The sequence below is a fragment of the Ruditapes philippinarum genome, unplaced genomic scaffold (genome assembly GCF_026571515.1).
Source record: "Ruditapes philippinarum isolate M1 unplaced genomic scaffold, ASM2657151v2 ctg7883_1_1_1_1, whole genome shotgun sequence".
NCBI lineage: Eukaryota > Metazoa > Mollusca > Bivalvia > Venerida > Veneridae > Ruditapes > Ruditapes philippinarum.
In genome coordinates this window covers 8398-21226 of record NW_026852847.1, presented here as the reverse complement: position 1 = coordinate 21226, position 12829 = coordinate 8398, and the positions used below count along the sequence as shown (strand labels likewise).

Below are 12829 nucleotides of genomic sequence, written 5' to 3'. Positions count from 1 at the left end.
ATACACATCTTACATAACAAACAAACAAATTTTCTTTTTATTTTATGCTGAAAAACAAGTTAAAACGAAATTTCTTTAATATTTACGTTAATATTAAAATCTGTTTTCCCCATTGAGAGCCTCATTTTAGTCGAAGGTCTCATTAAATACAAGAAGTCTTGTGCTGAAAAATAAGTTCCACAATCAACGTTAAATGGCGGTGATATTATTCATTTTATTAAAAAGAAATATGAATTATCGCTTGTTTTAATCTTACAAACAACTCTAGTAGGAGGAAAAGTCCAACCATCCATCCGTATTTTTCTGTTACTTACCGCGAATTTATATTAGACCTGACTTTGTTGAATGTAAACGTCTGCTATTTTTAGAATTTGTGTATTTCACGGGAGGAAAATAATTGTGTTTGATTCAGAGAGATATCATTTGGATTTGTTAGTCATACACCTTTTTAAAAGAAAGAAAACTTATTTGAGGATTGTAACAGACAATAAATAAGTGTTGACAGAAGTGAAAACTTAAAACAACTGCTAGGAAAATGGAAGTGAAAGGCTGCATAACGAACGCTGGGTTGTTTACATTAGGCCAAAAAAAAATATGTCTGGTTCAGGAAACATTGGTCCAAAAAATTAGGAGGTAAGGGATTTTTTTTTTGTTGGGAGAATCTCTTATCAGTATAAGATGTGTTGCTAGCTTAACATACTTAAACAAAGATTGTAATCAATCAATGCAAGCACCATTTTGTAATAAACTATCAGCATGCGATATTGTGTTGTTTATTTCTTGTATGTAGTCATTTAACCATGTAGCACCTGTATTCATACTAATTTGCTTTCTATTCTGCTTATTATGTACCCTTTCCCTTTGAATCACCCGCTGTACTATGCTAATAACCTGCATCTGACAGGTCTGACAATTAAAAGATCAAGGGTCACCTCTGTAACAAGTTAATAATGATGCTGTATTATAAGCTTAGAGCATCTGACATGCACTATTCCAGGGACCAAAATAACACAACATATTTAAATGGTCTTCAGGGGGCGCAAGTCTATAGATATATAATTATGTGCAACTGGTGCCAACAGTTGCAGGGTTCTCACAAAGAAGGAGTCTTGGGACTCCCAAGCACAAAAAAGTAGGAGTTCCAGATCACATTGAATATGTTAAGCCATCTTTGCTGCACTTATATGCAGTCGACAAATATAATGTATAGCAGAGTAAGGGGTTGGGGATCGAGTCAGAGTTTGAACGGAGAAAAAGCTTATTCAGGAAAATGGTAATATGCCCCAAATGGAAAACACTGTACCATAAAAGTGATTGAAAAGATTTGAAATATAATTCCAAAAACATACATCATCAGACCATTATGCTGTTTTCTTAAACCCCCTCCCTTAAAAAAGAAAATAGTCATTGTATGTAACAAACACATACTGATAATGGCTCCATCTCAACTAATGTAAACAATATTTTTAGTAAATTTAATTTAAAGTGTTGTTTCACACATTTTAACAAAACATATCTCCCTTTTGGTTACGATTTTTTTAATTCATAAAAAAGCGACATCGCGAAAATATGTGACAATTGAAAATGTGTCTGTTTCCTGCAGAAACATTCACAATTCTACTTGTTGATGATTTTGATCATATATGATTAAATATTTTTTGATTATTTTAAGAATGTTACTCATCGGCTATTTCAACAGGCATCGTAAAACAAAATTTTCACATTTGTAATTTTCGTACCCAAAAATTTTCGTACCGAAAATCAAAAAAAAAGTTTAGGGTCGGCCTTAAAAAAATAGGGTCGGTCGGGTTCCCTGAACCAGACATATTTTTTATTTTGGCCTTTTTCTACGGGCTGATCGCTGTCATTTTCAAGTTTTCAGAAAGCATACGGCAGTTATTGCTCGTAGGATACTTAAATACGCCCAAATGTCATCAAGAGCAGTTTTGCATGTGGAAGGAGTGTATTTTTCAGACTGTAAAAATGTAACAAAAAAAAATAAATAAGAGACGATATTTGGTGATTTGTTATTTGAATGAATAGAAGTAAGTTTTCTTTTTGTATTACTTTGACATTTAAGTTATTTATCAATTTCAGCTTTGCTTTTCTCTGAACAGCCTGACATTGTCAGAATTGTCAGCAAAAATAAAAGTGAGGTACCACATGGGGAAAATCTTAAGAAAGTAGTTTCGTCATTGAAAACTGTGAAATTATATTTTGATAATTTTCACTGTGAAATTATCAAATATAATTTTCACGGATAAATCAGTAATCCACTGAAGAGCATAAAATGAATTGTTATTTTTAAAAAAATGGATCGGGTGAAGGGAGTTAAATGTCTTGAGGGGTGAAGCGTTTACAAAAAAAAATTGGTTGTAGAGTCTAGTGTTAAACTGTCTTGTTCTCTCGCGATGTAAGTAAAGTCTTTGCTATGTTAAATATTGTGCAGGTGTTTCTATCTAATTGTTATGTTAACTTTAATATATCTTATCGTTTCGGTCAAGTCGCTAATAAGGGACCATAATTTACCAGTGAAACAACACTACAATACCGTGATATATGTCTATAGATATGTTTTTCTATTTCAATAATTAAAACCAATGGTATTCCTATTTATGAACCATATGGTATAACATTTTAGCTAAACGGTCTACCACTGATATATCTTCGACTTTTTACCAATGGTTCTGGTCAAAAAGGCTAGACTTTAAAAGCGTAAAATTGTGTCATAATAATGGCTTCCATCATTCTCTTCGTTGCATAATGTAGCCAATGACCAACAAAATAATACAGAATCCAAGAACAGTTATAACGGAAAAAACCTTAAATAATCCTATATCATTTAACCCTTCGCTATTTATTACCCAAAGCCATTCAAATTAGTAAGTACACCCGGGCAGTTTGATCAGGCTTTATCACAGTTTTTTTTTATCACGCGACTTTGTGATCTGCGTGGACAGAAAACCACTACCAAAGACGGTCAAGATTTTATTTTCTGTTATAACTTTTTAACATTTCACAATTTTTATGGGATAAAGTGTAGAGCCCACTCATTTTAGTGAGGAGCCCAAACCTAGAATGTCTCAAAAGAACACGTGACATTATCATAGGAAATAATTGTAGCAAAAGAAAGCATCTACAGTCTATTTTTTCTGTTTTACTTTAAATTATGCGAAGTTACACACACTTATTTGCAAAGTTCACATTCAATACAAATATTGTCGTAATTCAATATCTAGGGGTTATAGCCCAGGTATTATACGGTACACTTTGACATGTTACATTATGTTTGTATACATGAGTCAATATATATATATTTGATAATGTTTTACGTTGGTTAGCCTAATAAGTTTTTCCGATGAAAAATAATTTTGCACAAATTATAGCCAAGTTAAAGACTAAACGAAATCACCTTAATATTCAAATATTTGTACAACACAATAAAAGATAAAATATTGACTTCGCCAGTTCTTTTTTTAAAATCATTCATTCACACTCATTGGAGATAAGTTTAGCAATTCTCCAACACAAAGGATTGTACATTTTTGTGTTTCCTTTGGGACAACTCCCTGAATCGCATTCAAATATTTGCCAATTTCCTGCTACCCGAACTACAGAGCACATAATAACAGCTTGACAACTTAGTGCATGTGTAAATGTAGTCCCGCACAAATCTGCGTCTGGTGAAGAAGCATCGTAGAACTGTAGTCTGGGATTTTTGAAGTTTTCTAGAGTGGCTGCTTTCCATGAACTTAATGTGAAATAAAGATGTGACACGTTTGTAGGTAGTTTCTTGAGGTAAACATGAATTTCTTGACGCCCAATACGACCATCAGGGGTTTTCTCATTTTTCGCGGAGTGAACTACGGCACCTTTATAAAATATTCAAAACATACAATGATGTGACGTACTTATTTCATTGAATATAACCTTCATATTTGCCGTCATTTATATGACTAAGTTTGTTTAACTATGATTTACTTGCTTAATTATATGTTGTTGCTTAAAATGTGCGACAGCTGCAAAAGATCAATTAAACAAGTTATACATATTTTTCCCATTACTTTGTTTTTTTTCTCTGCTATTAAGGTTGTCCAAACTAAATGTATTTGATATTGCTCAAAGAAAAACATAACTTGCCTTTCAGATAATACTGGTTGTCTGAGTGGTTCCAATCTATGACAGAAATAAATTCATTTTTGTCGAAAGCGAAACATGATGCATCCAGAAAATCAGCATTGTGAGCTGGAAACTCCCAAGACAAGTCGAACACAACATGGTCAAGATTGTCAGGAATGCAGTAAAGTGGTATGATTAAGTTGATAGTGTCGTTCACATCAATACCATAATCTCTCAATCGAAATGGTTGTCCAGGGGCCTTGTTTTTCTAATGAGAAATTCATAATATTTAGACAACAAAAACAAGTGGATTGATTCTGTATCAGAAATAACATGCATTAAATTGTTTATAATGATGATAAATGATACTTTATATACATACATAAATGATATTCAAGTTGATATTCAATATGATAATTTTCATATCACAATGTGAAAATAAATCCTGTTTTTAAAAAAACTTAAATTAATGTCTATTATATACCTTTTCTCCTGTTTTTGGCCTTACAATTCTTAAGACGTCTACTTTAATGTTTTGTTTTGGCTGAATTAACAAAAATTTAGTATCATCCTGCTTCAGTAGATAAATTGTAAAAGCCTTGATACCTTCATGTGTTTGTCTTTAAAAAGAAGCTTTTGTTTGGGTTCTTTAATCCCCAGCTCTTGCTCAATCTTTTCCCTTAGTTCCATTATGGTCATGCTACTATCAAAATCAACCCAACAAGTATCACCAGTTACAGATGTTACTGTAATAACTCGTCCCTTTTCTGCCAACATCGCCTTCCGATTCTCATCATACACTTTTGCATAATCCTGAAACATCTTAATGAGTGTGGCTTCACATATTTTCAATTGCAGAGTTGACTGTTCATCCTCAAATGTGACATCACAATTAGCATCTGGACATGTAAGGCTTCTTTCTACATGTTTCACAATACACTTGGTAAAAAAGCGGAATAACCATATTAATATATACGTATATATAATATACATCTATTGACAACTAAACTCAAATAACTACAACTTATCTGCTATATTTCAGACTCGTTAAGTTTCGAAATATGGTAAGCATAAATGACACACAGAAGTAGAAATCAGCTTCAGTTATTTGGATTAATTAAACCATAAACCTCTCATTGTCCGTGTGCCGGAAAATATATTTGTAAAAACTGTGATTATAAGAAACTTGATTCTTTTCTTCCCGGTAATATATTTACCCGCAAGCACACTCCCGGATTATGCTCGCACTTATCTGATATAGGGATGGAAGGAAATTCATTCGGTGGTTTCCATTTCTTGCATTTTGAACAATCCATTCCTTTTACAAGAATAATAAAGTTAATTATACATGTATATACAATAACTTTTCTATTCACTTTATTCCAAATAAATTGTAGGAAGCGGAAGGAAACATTGAAAATCTAATTTGTGTTCTTCAATACATACATCTATAGCAAAATGTATCAAAACGTTCTAAAATCTTTATTCCAAATGTTGCCATGACATCTTGAATAGTTTAGGAAACATATTTCTCTCGATTTTTCATTTGCATGAAATAAACTGCTTCAGAACGTAAGTTAAATGAATTTTTATAAAACAATTTAAACTACATATCACATTGCAATTATAATGATACTATTTTTAATGTGTGAACATACGCATATCATTGTCCTCATTTTCTTCGTCCGAATTCTCGTTGAAGTCTTCATCTTCGATAGGTGATGATGGTCTTTGACGTGATGATATAGTTGTAGTACCGGCCACAAGCGACTAGAATAATTATCTCTTATTTCATACATAGACTCAATAAAGAAGTCATATATTGCATTATACCTACCAATTTTATCGATAGCCTTAGAAAAAAATAATACAACTTAATAAAAAAACATACACTTTAAAAAAAAATGATGAGTTGTGTACTCGAAAACTTTTGATAATCCATTTATTCATAGAAGCAGAAAAGTTGCAAGAAAAAGCATTACGAACTCGTTACTGCCACCAGCCATCGGAAACACTTTCTCCCTCCCCCCCCAAAAAAAAACCAAAAAAAAAAAAAAAACAAACAAACAAAAAAACAACAACAAAACAAACCAAACAAGTGTTCATAATAAAAAAAGGTTACAACCTATACTACAATATAACATCTAGAATACAACACATATAAAACAGACAAATTATCAAAGGACTGTACTATTTAGAATTATATTGACATAAAACAACATAAGTAGAAAATAGAATATTAAGTCTCAGGTTATTATGGTCCAATCCTGGACGAAATCACATCTACCAATTCTCGTTGAAAATATCTTAAAATAATACCCACACTTTCAAGTCCAGCTTCTCTAAAACATATATTCATCAAGACTTTCTTAACTTCATCAAAATCACTCAATGGTAGGTAATATCCGAAGGTCTTTGCAGCTATGTGTTGATAGAAATTCTCAGACTCAGATCTCGACAAGCAATGCACAGCATATATCTTTATTCCCTGAAATAAATAATGTTATCATCCTATTGTAGCGTCAAAGTGTTAGAAAACTATTTCAAGCATACGTTTTGGTCAAAATCTTTTTAGATAATGAAAATATAATATTCTTCAGTCTCTTAATTTATCATATAGAGTAAATGTGATTTCATATCCACATAACCTTGATCGCCAAGTGTTTAAAATTATATACATTATGCATCTAAGTATTTATGATTTATATCTGTCCTTTTACTACTTTTCTCGATTAATTTGCACAAGTAATCGTTATTTTTTTGCACAATTCATGCATTTTTCAACATTCCTGTACTACAGGACACATACGGTAATTAAATGAGTTTCGTAACTAAGCAAATTTTACTTTGTATAGAGAACAATATAACAAAAACAAGTCGGTAAATTAGCGTCGGTATGTGATTTCCGAGACCGCTTTAACAAAAGAGCCCTTAGGTAAATACTATGCAGACTTATAATCATGTTACCTTCATGCTCTTTTGTTTTCTAACTTAACATCAGTTTTTAACTCGGCATTTATTATTCCAAAGCCACTCAAAGAGTCCAACCGCTAGGCTCTTGTAGATTATTAGTGCATCAGTGAGGAGTTATTTGAAAATTCTTGTTTTCTTCCCCGTGGGGTTTAGATAAACGAAATTTGCCAAGAATCTCCTTCAAGTTCTTGACATTAAAAGGGCACGATAAGCGCAATGTTATGTTATATAGAGGTTAATACGTGGTTGCTGCTCGCCATTATGTGATAATGGCTCGAAGATGCGCATAATGGCCTGAGAGCCGCAGGCCCGAAGGACATTATAAACTTGAGGGCCATTATCGCATAATGGCGAGCAAAAGCCAAGTATTAATAACTTCTTTAATATCTTTGTCCGAAATACGGCGTTTAGACATCGCCGCTAATCTTGGGATTTAACTCAGTACAGGATTGGAGCAGTACCTCTAGACGCTTGCAGAAATCATGATCACAAAATAGACAAATATCGTTTTTTTCGCCGATTTTTACATTTTTATTCATTATCATACATAAATCGGTGTGAAAAGATGAATTAGACCCATTAAAGTTCATTCCGTTGGGTAAAAAGGCAAGATTTTAGCATTTTATGATTCAAGCGCCTTGCCCGGTATATACCGGAATACGGTATTTCGTATGGTGCTCTAATCCTTTTTGGGGCAGGGGACATATTCGAATGAATAACCCGGTCAAATTTTTTGATAACTCAGACGTGGTGTTTTGAAGGTACTGGAAACTTCTGATATTTCTCTGTCATTGTAATTCTTTTTTGTTTGTGTGTAAGAAATGAGCAGTATTTTTGGGTTTTTACCCGAAACTAAGCATTTTGGTAGCTTTGTATGTATTTGTGACTCTCTGAATGGAGGTGAAAAAGTTAAAAATCAAGCTTTGACAGTTGGCGCCAAACAAGTAAGAAATTTCGGATACATTTTGTGAAAAATCTAAACGTATGACAGACACTTTATTGATCATTTTTGAAAATGCCATAGCTTGCACTGCGTGTTAGTGATATCTTTAAAGGAATCGGGCGGATTCTGGAGTATGCTGCACCTTCATGAAAATTGCCCATATTGGTATATTTTAGGTGTGATTGTGGCTGGGTAGGGGTAAATATAAATTGCTGTCAGTCATTTTTTAAGGAGCAATGCATGCAAAGTATTATTTTCTTCAATGTATGTCATATATCATTGAATAATGCTGTGCAACTGGTTATCTGCTTGTGAAACAGATTTTAAAATATTTGGAATTGTGTTTCTGGCCACACTGAAATACAAAATTGTTCATTTTTAGGTCCCCTGTCCCCTTTGGATTTAACTCAATACAGGATTGAAGCAGTACCTCTAGACGCTTGCAGAAATCATGATCACAAAATAGACAAATATCGTTTTTTTTTTTCGCCGATTTTTACATTTTTCATTCATTATCATACATAAAGCGGTGTGAAAAGATGAATTAGACCTATTAAAGTTCATTTCGTTGGGTTAAAGGCAATATTTTAGCATTTTATGATTCAAGCGCCTTGCCCGGTATATACCGGAATACGGTATTTAGTGTGGTGCTCCAATCCTTTTTTAGTCTCACTCAATCCTTTTTTTAGTCTCACTCCTAATCTTGGTTTTCGCCCTTTCTAAGAAACGGACAGTTGTCAATGTAAACAAATATATCTGTCATACTGTACAGTTTAACACTCCGATTAACTTAGAAAACAAGACAACACAAAATAAATGTAGAATTTATTGTTGTTTTTATCCATAAATACAGAATTCCACTTTTCTCATTTTTGTGAAAATAACATTTAGATCTAGTGCCAGTTTTTAATGAAGTTGTGTGCCTTCAAGAACGGTTTCTGAGACTGTCTATGTCTAAATGCGAACGATCCGACCTTTTCTACAGTCAATCTAAAATCATTTTTGGAATTTCTGAGGGTCATGTATTGTTTTGAGTTTAAAAATCTTCAATGATAAGCTCTGCTGATTGTGATTAATTATGTCATTTAAACTTTAAAAAAAATTGTGTGTAAGTGACTACAGTTCATTCAACGTCCGCAGCCATCTTAAAAGTCACTGAGAGTTGAGACGTCATTCTGCTCATGCGCTCATTCACTCGCCCATTATGGAAAAATAATGCCGAGTAGCAAGGCGGCCAAAATTGCATAATGACCTAGTCTTGCCATAATGACCATGAAATACCCTAGATTTTGTTACTATATAAAGTAACATAGGTATTGAATATATTTAAACATGATAATGAAAAACATTGAAGCTGACAATTATTGAAATATGCGTTTTGAACGTAAAAACGTTTTCTTATCATAAAAATGGAATACTTTGTTTTGAATTTAATTGGATTACTGCTCGGCATTGCCATCTTATTCTGCATGCTTTCTTGTGGATATCGAGCCCGCTGGTCCTATGGTGCCTGTTAGAGTTCTGGAACGTCATAGCAGCCGTATACGCTCATTCATTTCTCTTTATTTAATAGACATGTACTTTAAAATATATATTGGTCTCTTAACTGTTTAGAAGTAGTCATATTGCCTATAAATTTGCACAATTAAGAGTTTTATTTGCACAATTCCTACATTATTCCAACATTACTATGTTACTGGATACATACGGTGATATTAATGGAATATTATGGAATGCGTAATCTTATACTGTGCACGAGTTTCTCGACAAAAACAAATCCATAGAGAACAATAGAACAAAAACAGATCAGTAAATACTTACAGGCCTGTTAAAAAGTCGGCAAGTGCTTTATCAGACCGCTTTATACAAAAGAGAAGGTAAGAAAATTATTTTAAAACTCATGTTTTCCCTTGTAAACTGTTTCATAAAAGTAAGGGCACATTATAGTTTTCTTTTCAGATTACTTGTGAGAAACTGGTATAATTGATCTTTTTGTACACAAACCTTGTTACGGAGTCGTGATGTTTCTTTTTTCCAGTCAAGGTGTCGATAATTTTGTTCCTCATTTTTTTCATGTGGAGTTGCGTCACCTATCAGAACAAGAGCTTTTTGGGAGTTTTTTGTCCACGTAAGTTCCTCTTGGACTTCCCTCATAACAAGCTCGTAACATTCTGGGAAATCTCCACCTTTGGTTTTCGAGACATTCCTGACAAAGTCACATAGAGTAGTTGAATTTTTTGTGAAATCAATATATTTAGTAACATACATATCAGTATCACAATAGTCACCATGTGCAAATATTGCTATTCGCAAATTTGGTATTTTGCTGTTCAGTTCTTGAACCATATCCGACAGCTCCGAGCGAACTTTTTCCAAACAGTCATACATGGAACCAGTCGTATCAAATGAGAATACTATTTCAAATTGTTCTCCCATTTCTGAAAAAAAATCCGTGTACAACAAAATCAATTTACAATAACACCTGTACCATATCTACATGATTACAAGTATCGTTTAGTTTGTAATAAATATCCAATAGATAAATCACTGTAATTCCTCATCTTTGTTTGTATTTATTTGTTCTACTAGTCTATAGTGATAATATTCGCTCAAACAAATAGCACAATGGTCATTATCCTTTGAAAGACTTTATTATTTCTCTATATAAAATGATTATTATGTTATCATGTTGCAAAAATTGTGAAACCACATACACCGATTTTATAATGTATAATCTACATGCCTCTTAACAACGCTTTGATTTGTGTCGATGCACATGACAGCATATAGAAAAAAAATATGTTTACACTTTTGATATTATTTCTTACTGTCAATCTTTATAAATGGGTGAACAAAATAATGTGAAAATAAATTATTACCTGATCTTGGATTAAATTCGGCACTAAGACATTAATTCTATTTCCATTACGTAGGAACTTTTTTGTGTTTACTAAAACTACGCACTAGCTTTCTGGCTGGTGTCAACGTTTTTATTTTGTTTACTTAGTTTCACGTCAGGGGTTTATGATGTACACGTGATATCATTACGCGCAATGTTGCTAAGCTACAACAAAATTGCATATTCTAAATTGTGGTATAGTATGTTCAGTTATTTCAGTCATAATTGTCAACTTGTTAAAGGTTAGATAATGTTTAACACTATTATGTTTTTAAAGAGAAAAAATCCATAAAGGACGTGAAAATGGCGAAAATGTATATGTTGCATGCTCGGTTTGATTGAACCTGTTCATGGACGGTAAGGGAAAGTGTAATGCCCCCTAGGCATCGGCTTTATCAGAATTCATAAAATGTTAAACTTTTGTATTTAGACACGTCCTAATATGTGATAAGTCTTGATATCTTTCAATTGCATGTACCTTACAAAACTAACTTAATATTAAATTCGTCAAGCTGACTTTTGTTAGTAATCAATAATATGGCTTTAGTGACATTAAAATGACATTTATTTTTATCCAGAACAGCGTTCATGTATTTAAAATCTTTTATGTATGATTTAACGATGAAGTATGCCGGTGTAACTTTGACTCTAACCTCTATCCAGTAACTGTTGCTAGGTTTTCGCGCATGTACTAAAATCTATTTCGCAGCGATCCACTACCCCTGACCTGTAAAGAAAATTTAAATTGGTGAATGAAGAACAGTTGAGTCAGTACTGCAAAAGGCACTTATTACGAGATTGAAATATCAAACGTATGTAGTAGATCCTGAAGTCAATATGCATTCCAAGAGGGATAGATAGATTTTAACCAGTGGAGTATCTTTTAAATATTAATAAAAGTTGGAGCTAATAACTAATAAGTACTTCCTCTTTTAATTACATCTGACGGACTAAGTGGGAGACTCTATGATGGACAGTTCTTTAAACCTGTTGGGGACTGAATTGTTTTAATGTTTGTCTTCTTTCTTACTTCGTCGGGCTCTTGTAGGTGATTTTCTTGTTACTCTGTCTTCCGTAAAGGTATCTTCAAGTTGTACTTTGGAAATAGTCACTAGGTTGTACCTTTTTGTACATATTTACACGATCATTTATGTGTTTTATTTATTTCATCTAATGTAACCATGACCATTGTTAGAATTTCAATTGGCGGGGATTAATTTTATTTACACTTTCATGCCATACAGGAACATATTGGGGCTAAGAGTAAGGTTTGGCGCGCATAAAACTGGTTTAGACTCCCCAGTAGTGTAGTGTAACTACCACTGACCGTTCCAAGGCGTTGTCCACGTGTTTCACATGTCTGTGTTGGTACTTGTTTTGGATGTTTGAAGGTTTTGTGATGTCTACCTTATTAAATTTCGTTAACGGTAGTTATTTTCTCACCCCCTTCTTCCATTTTGTTACCCCTCACCGCCCCCTCACCCTTTTCACCCTTACAACCCTTATTCCTTTGATTCCCATATTGGCCCGTTTTAGTTTTTATTATTTCACACATTTTGTTCCCCTTTCCTACTTTCGCTGCCCTAATGACCACTCCCGGTTTTGGTTTGGTGCCTTCTGGGTGCCCTGCTGTGGTGGCTTTGGTGTATCGGGGCTGCATCCTATGAACGTTGCCTTTGCCTTGTTGATCTTATTTTCCCTTTTTTTGCTACATAAGTAACATACTGGTATAAAACTCCATTAGCAATATTATTACCGACAAATTGACATATTTTATAAGCTCCTTTTCCACTGAAATAGAATAAATAAATGTTCAGCACTTAAAAATATGTAAGGAATACAGAAATGTGACTGTTTCATATGTATGACCTCATTTTTCGCAAAAAATATTTGGA

The 12829-nt window shown here is 33.2% G+C and overlaps 1 protein-coding gene across 1 annotated transcript; it reads right to left on the bottom strand.

Annotated features, from left to right (window-relative positions):
- Positions 1–3456: 3456 nt before the first annotated feature.
- LOC132726096 (uncharacterized) lies at positions 3457–12594 on the bottom strand. Its single transcript, XM_060711369.1, has 8 exons — positions 12378–12594; positions 10040–10473; positions 6443–6607; positions 5778–5889; positions 5337–5437; positions 4726–5058; positions 4141–4387; positions 3457–3872 (listed from the first exon to the last, which is right to left on the bottom strand). The coding sequence occupies exons 1-8, from the start codon at positions 12592–12594 to the stop codon at positions 3487–3489; spliced, it is 1995 nt and encodes a 664-aa protein (XP_060567352.1). The 3' UTR covers positions 3457–3486.
- Positions 12595–12829: the final 235 nt, after the last annotated feature.

What these genes read in the sequence shown, in the direction of transcription:
- LOC132726096 (XM_060711369.1), bottom strand. Translation starts at nt 12,594, where the DNA reads ATGCAGCCCCGATACACCAAAGCCACCACAGCAGGGCACCCAGAAGGC. An exon ending in CATCACGACTCCGTAACAAG is followed by an intron (nt 6,608 to 10,039) that starts GTTTGTGTACAA and finishes TATTTATTTCAG; the next exon opens with GGAATAAAGATATATGCTGT. An exon ending in GAGAAGCTGGACTTGAAAGT is followed by an intron (nt 5,890 to 6,442) that starts GTGGGTATTATT and finishes TAATTATTCTAG; the next exon opens with TCGCTTGTGGCCGGTACTAC.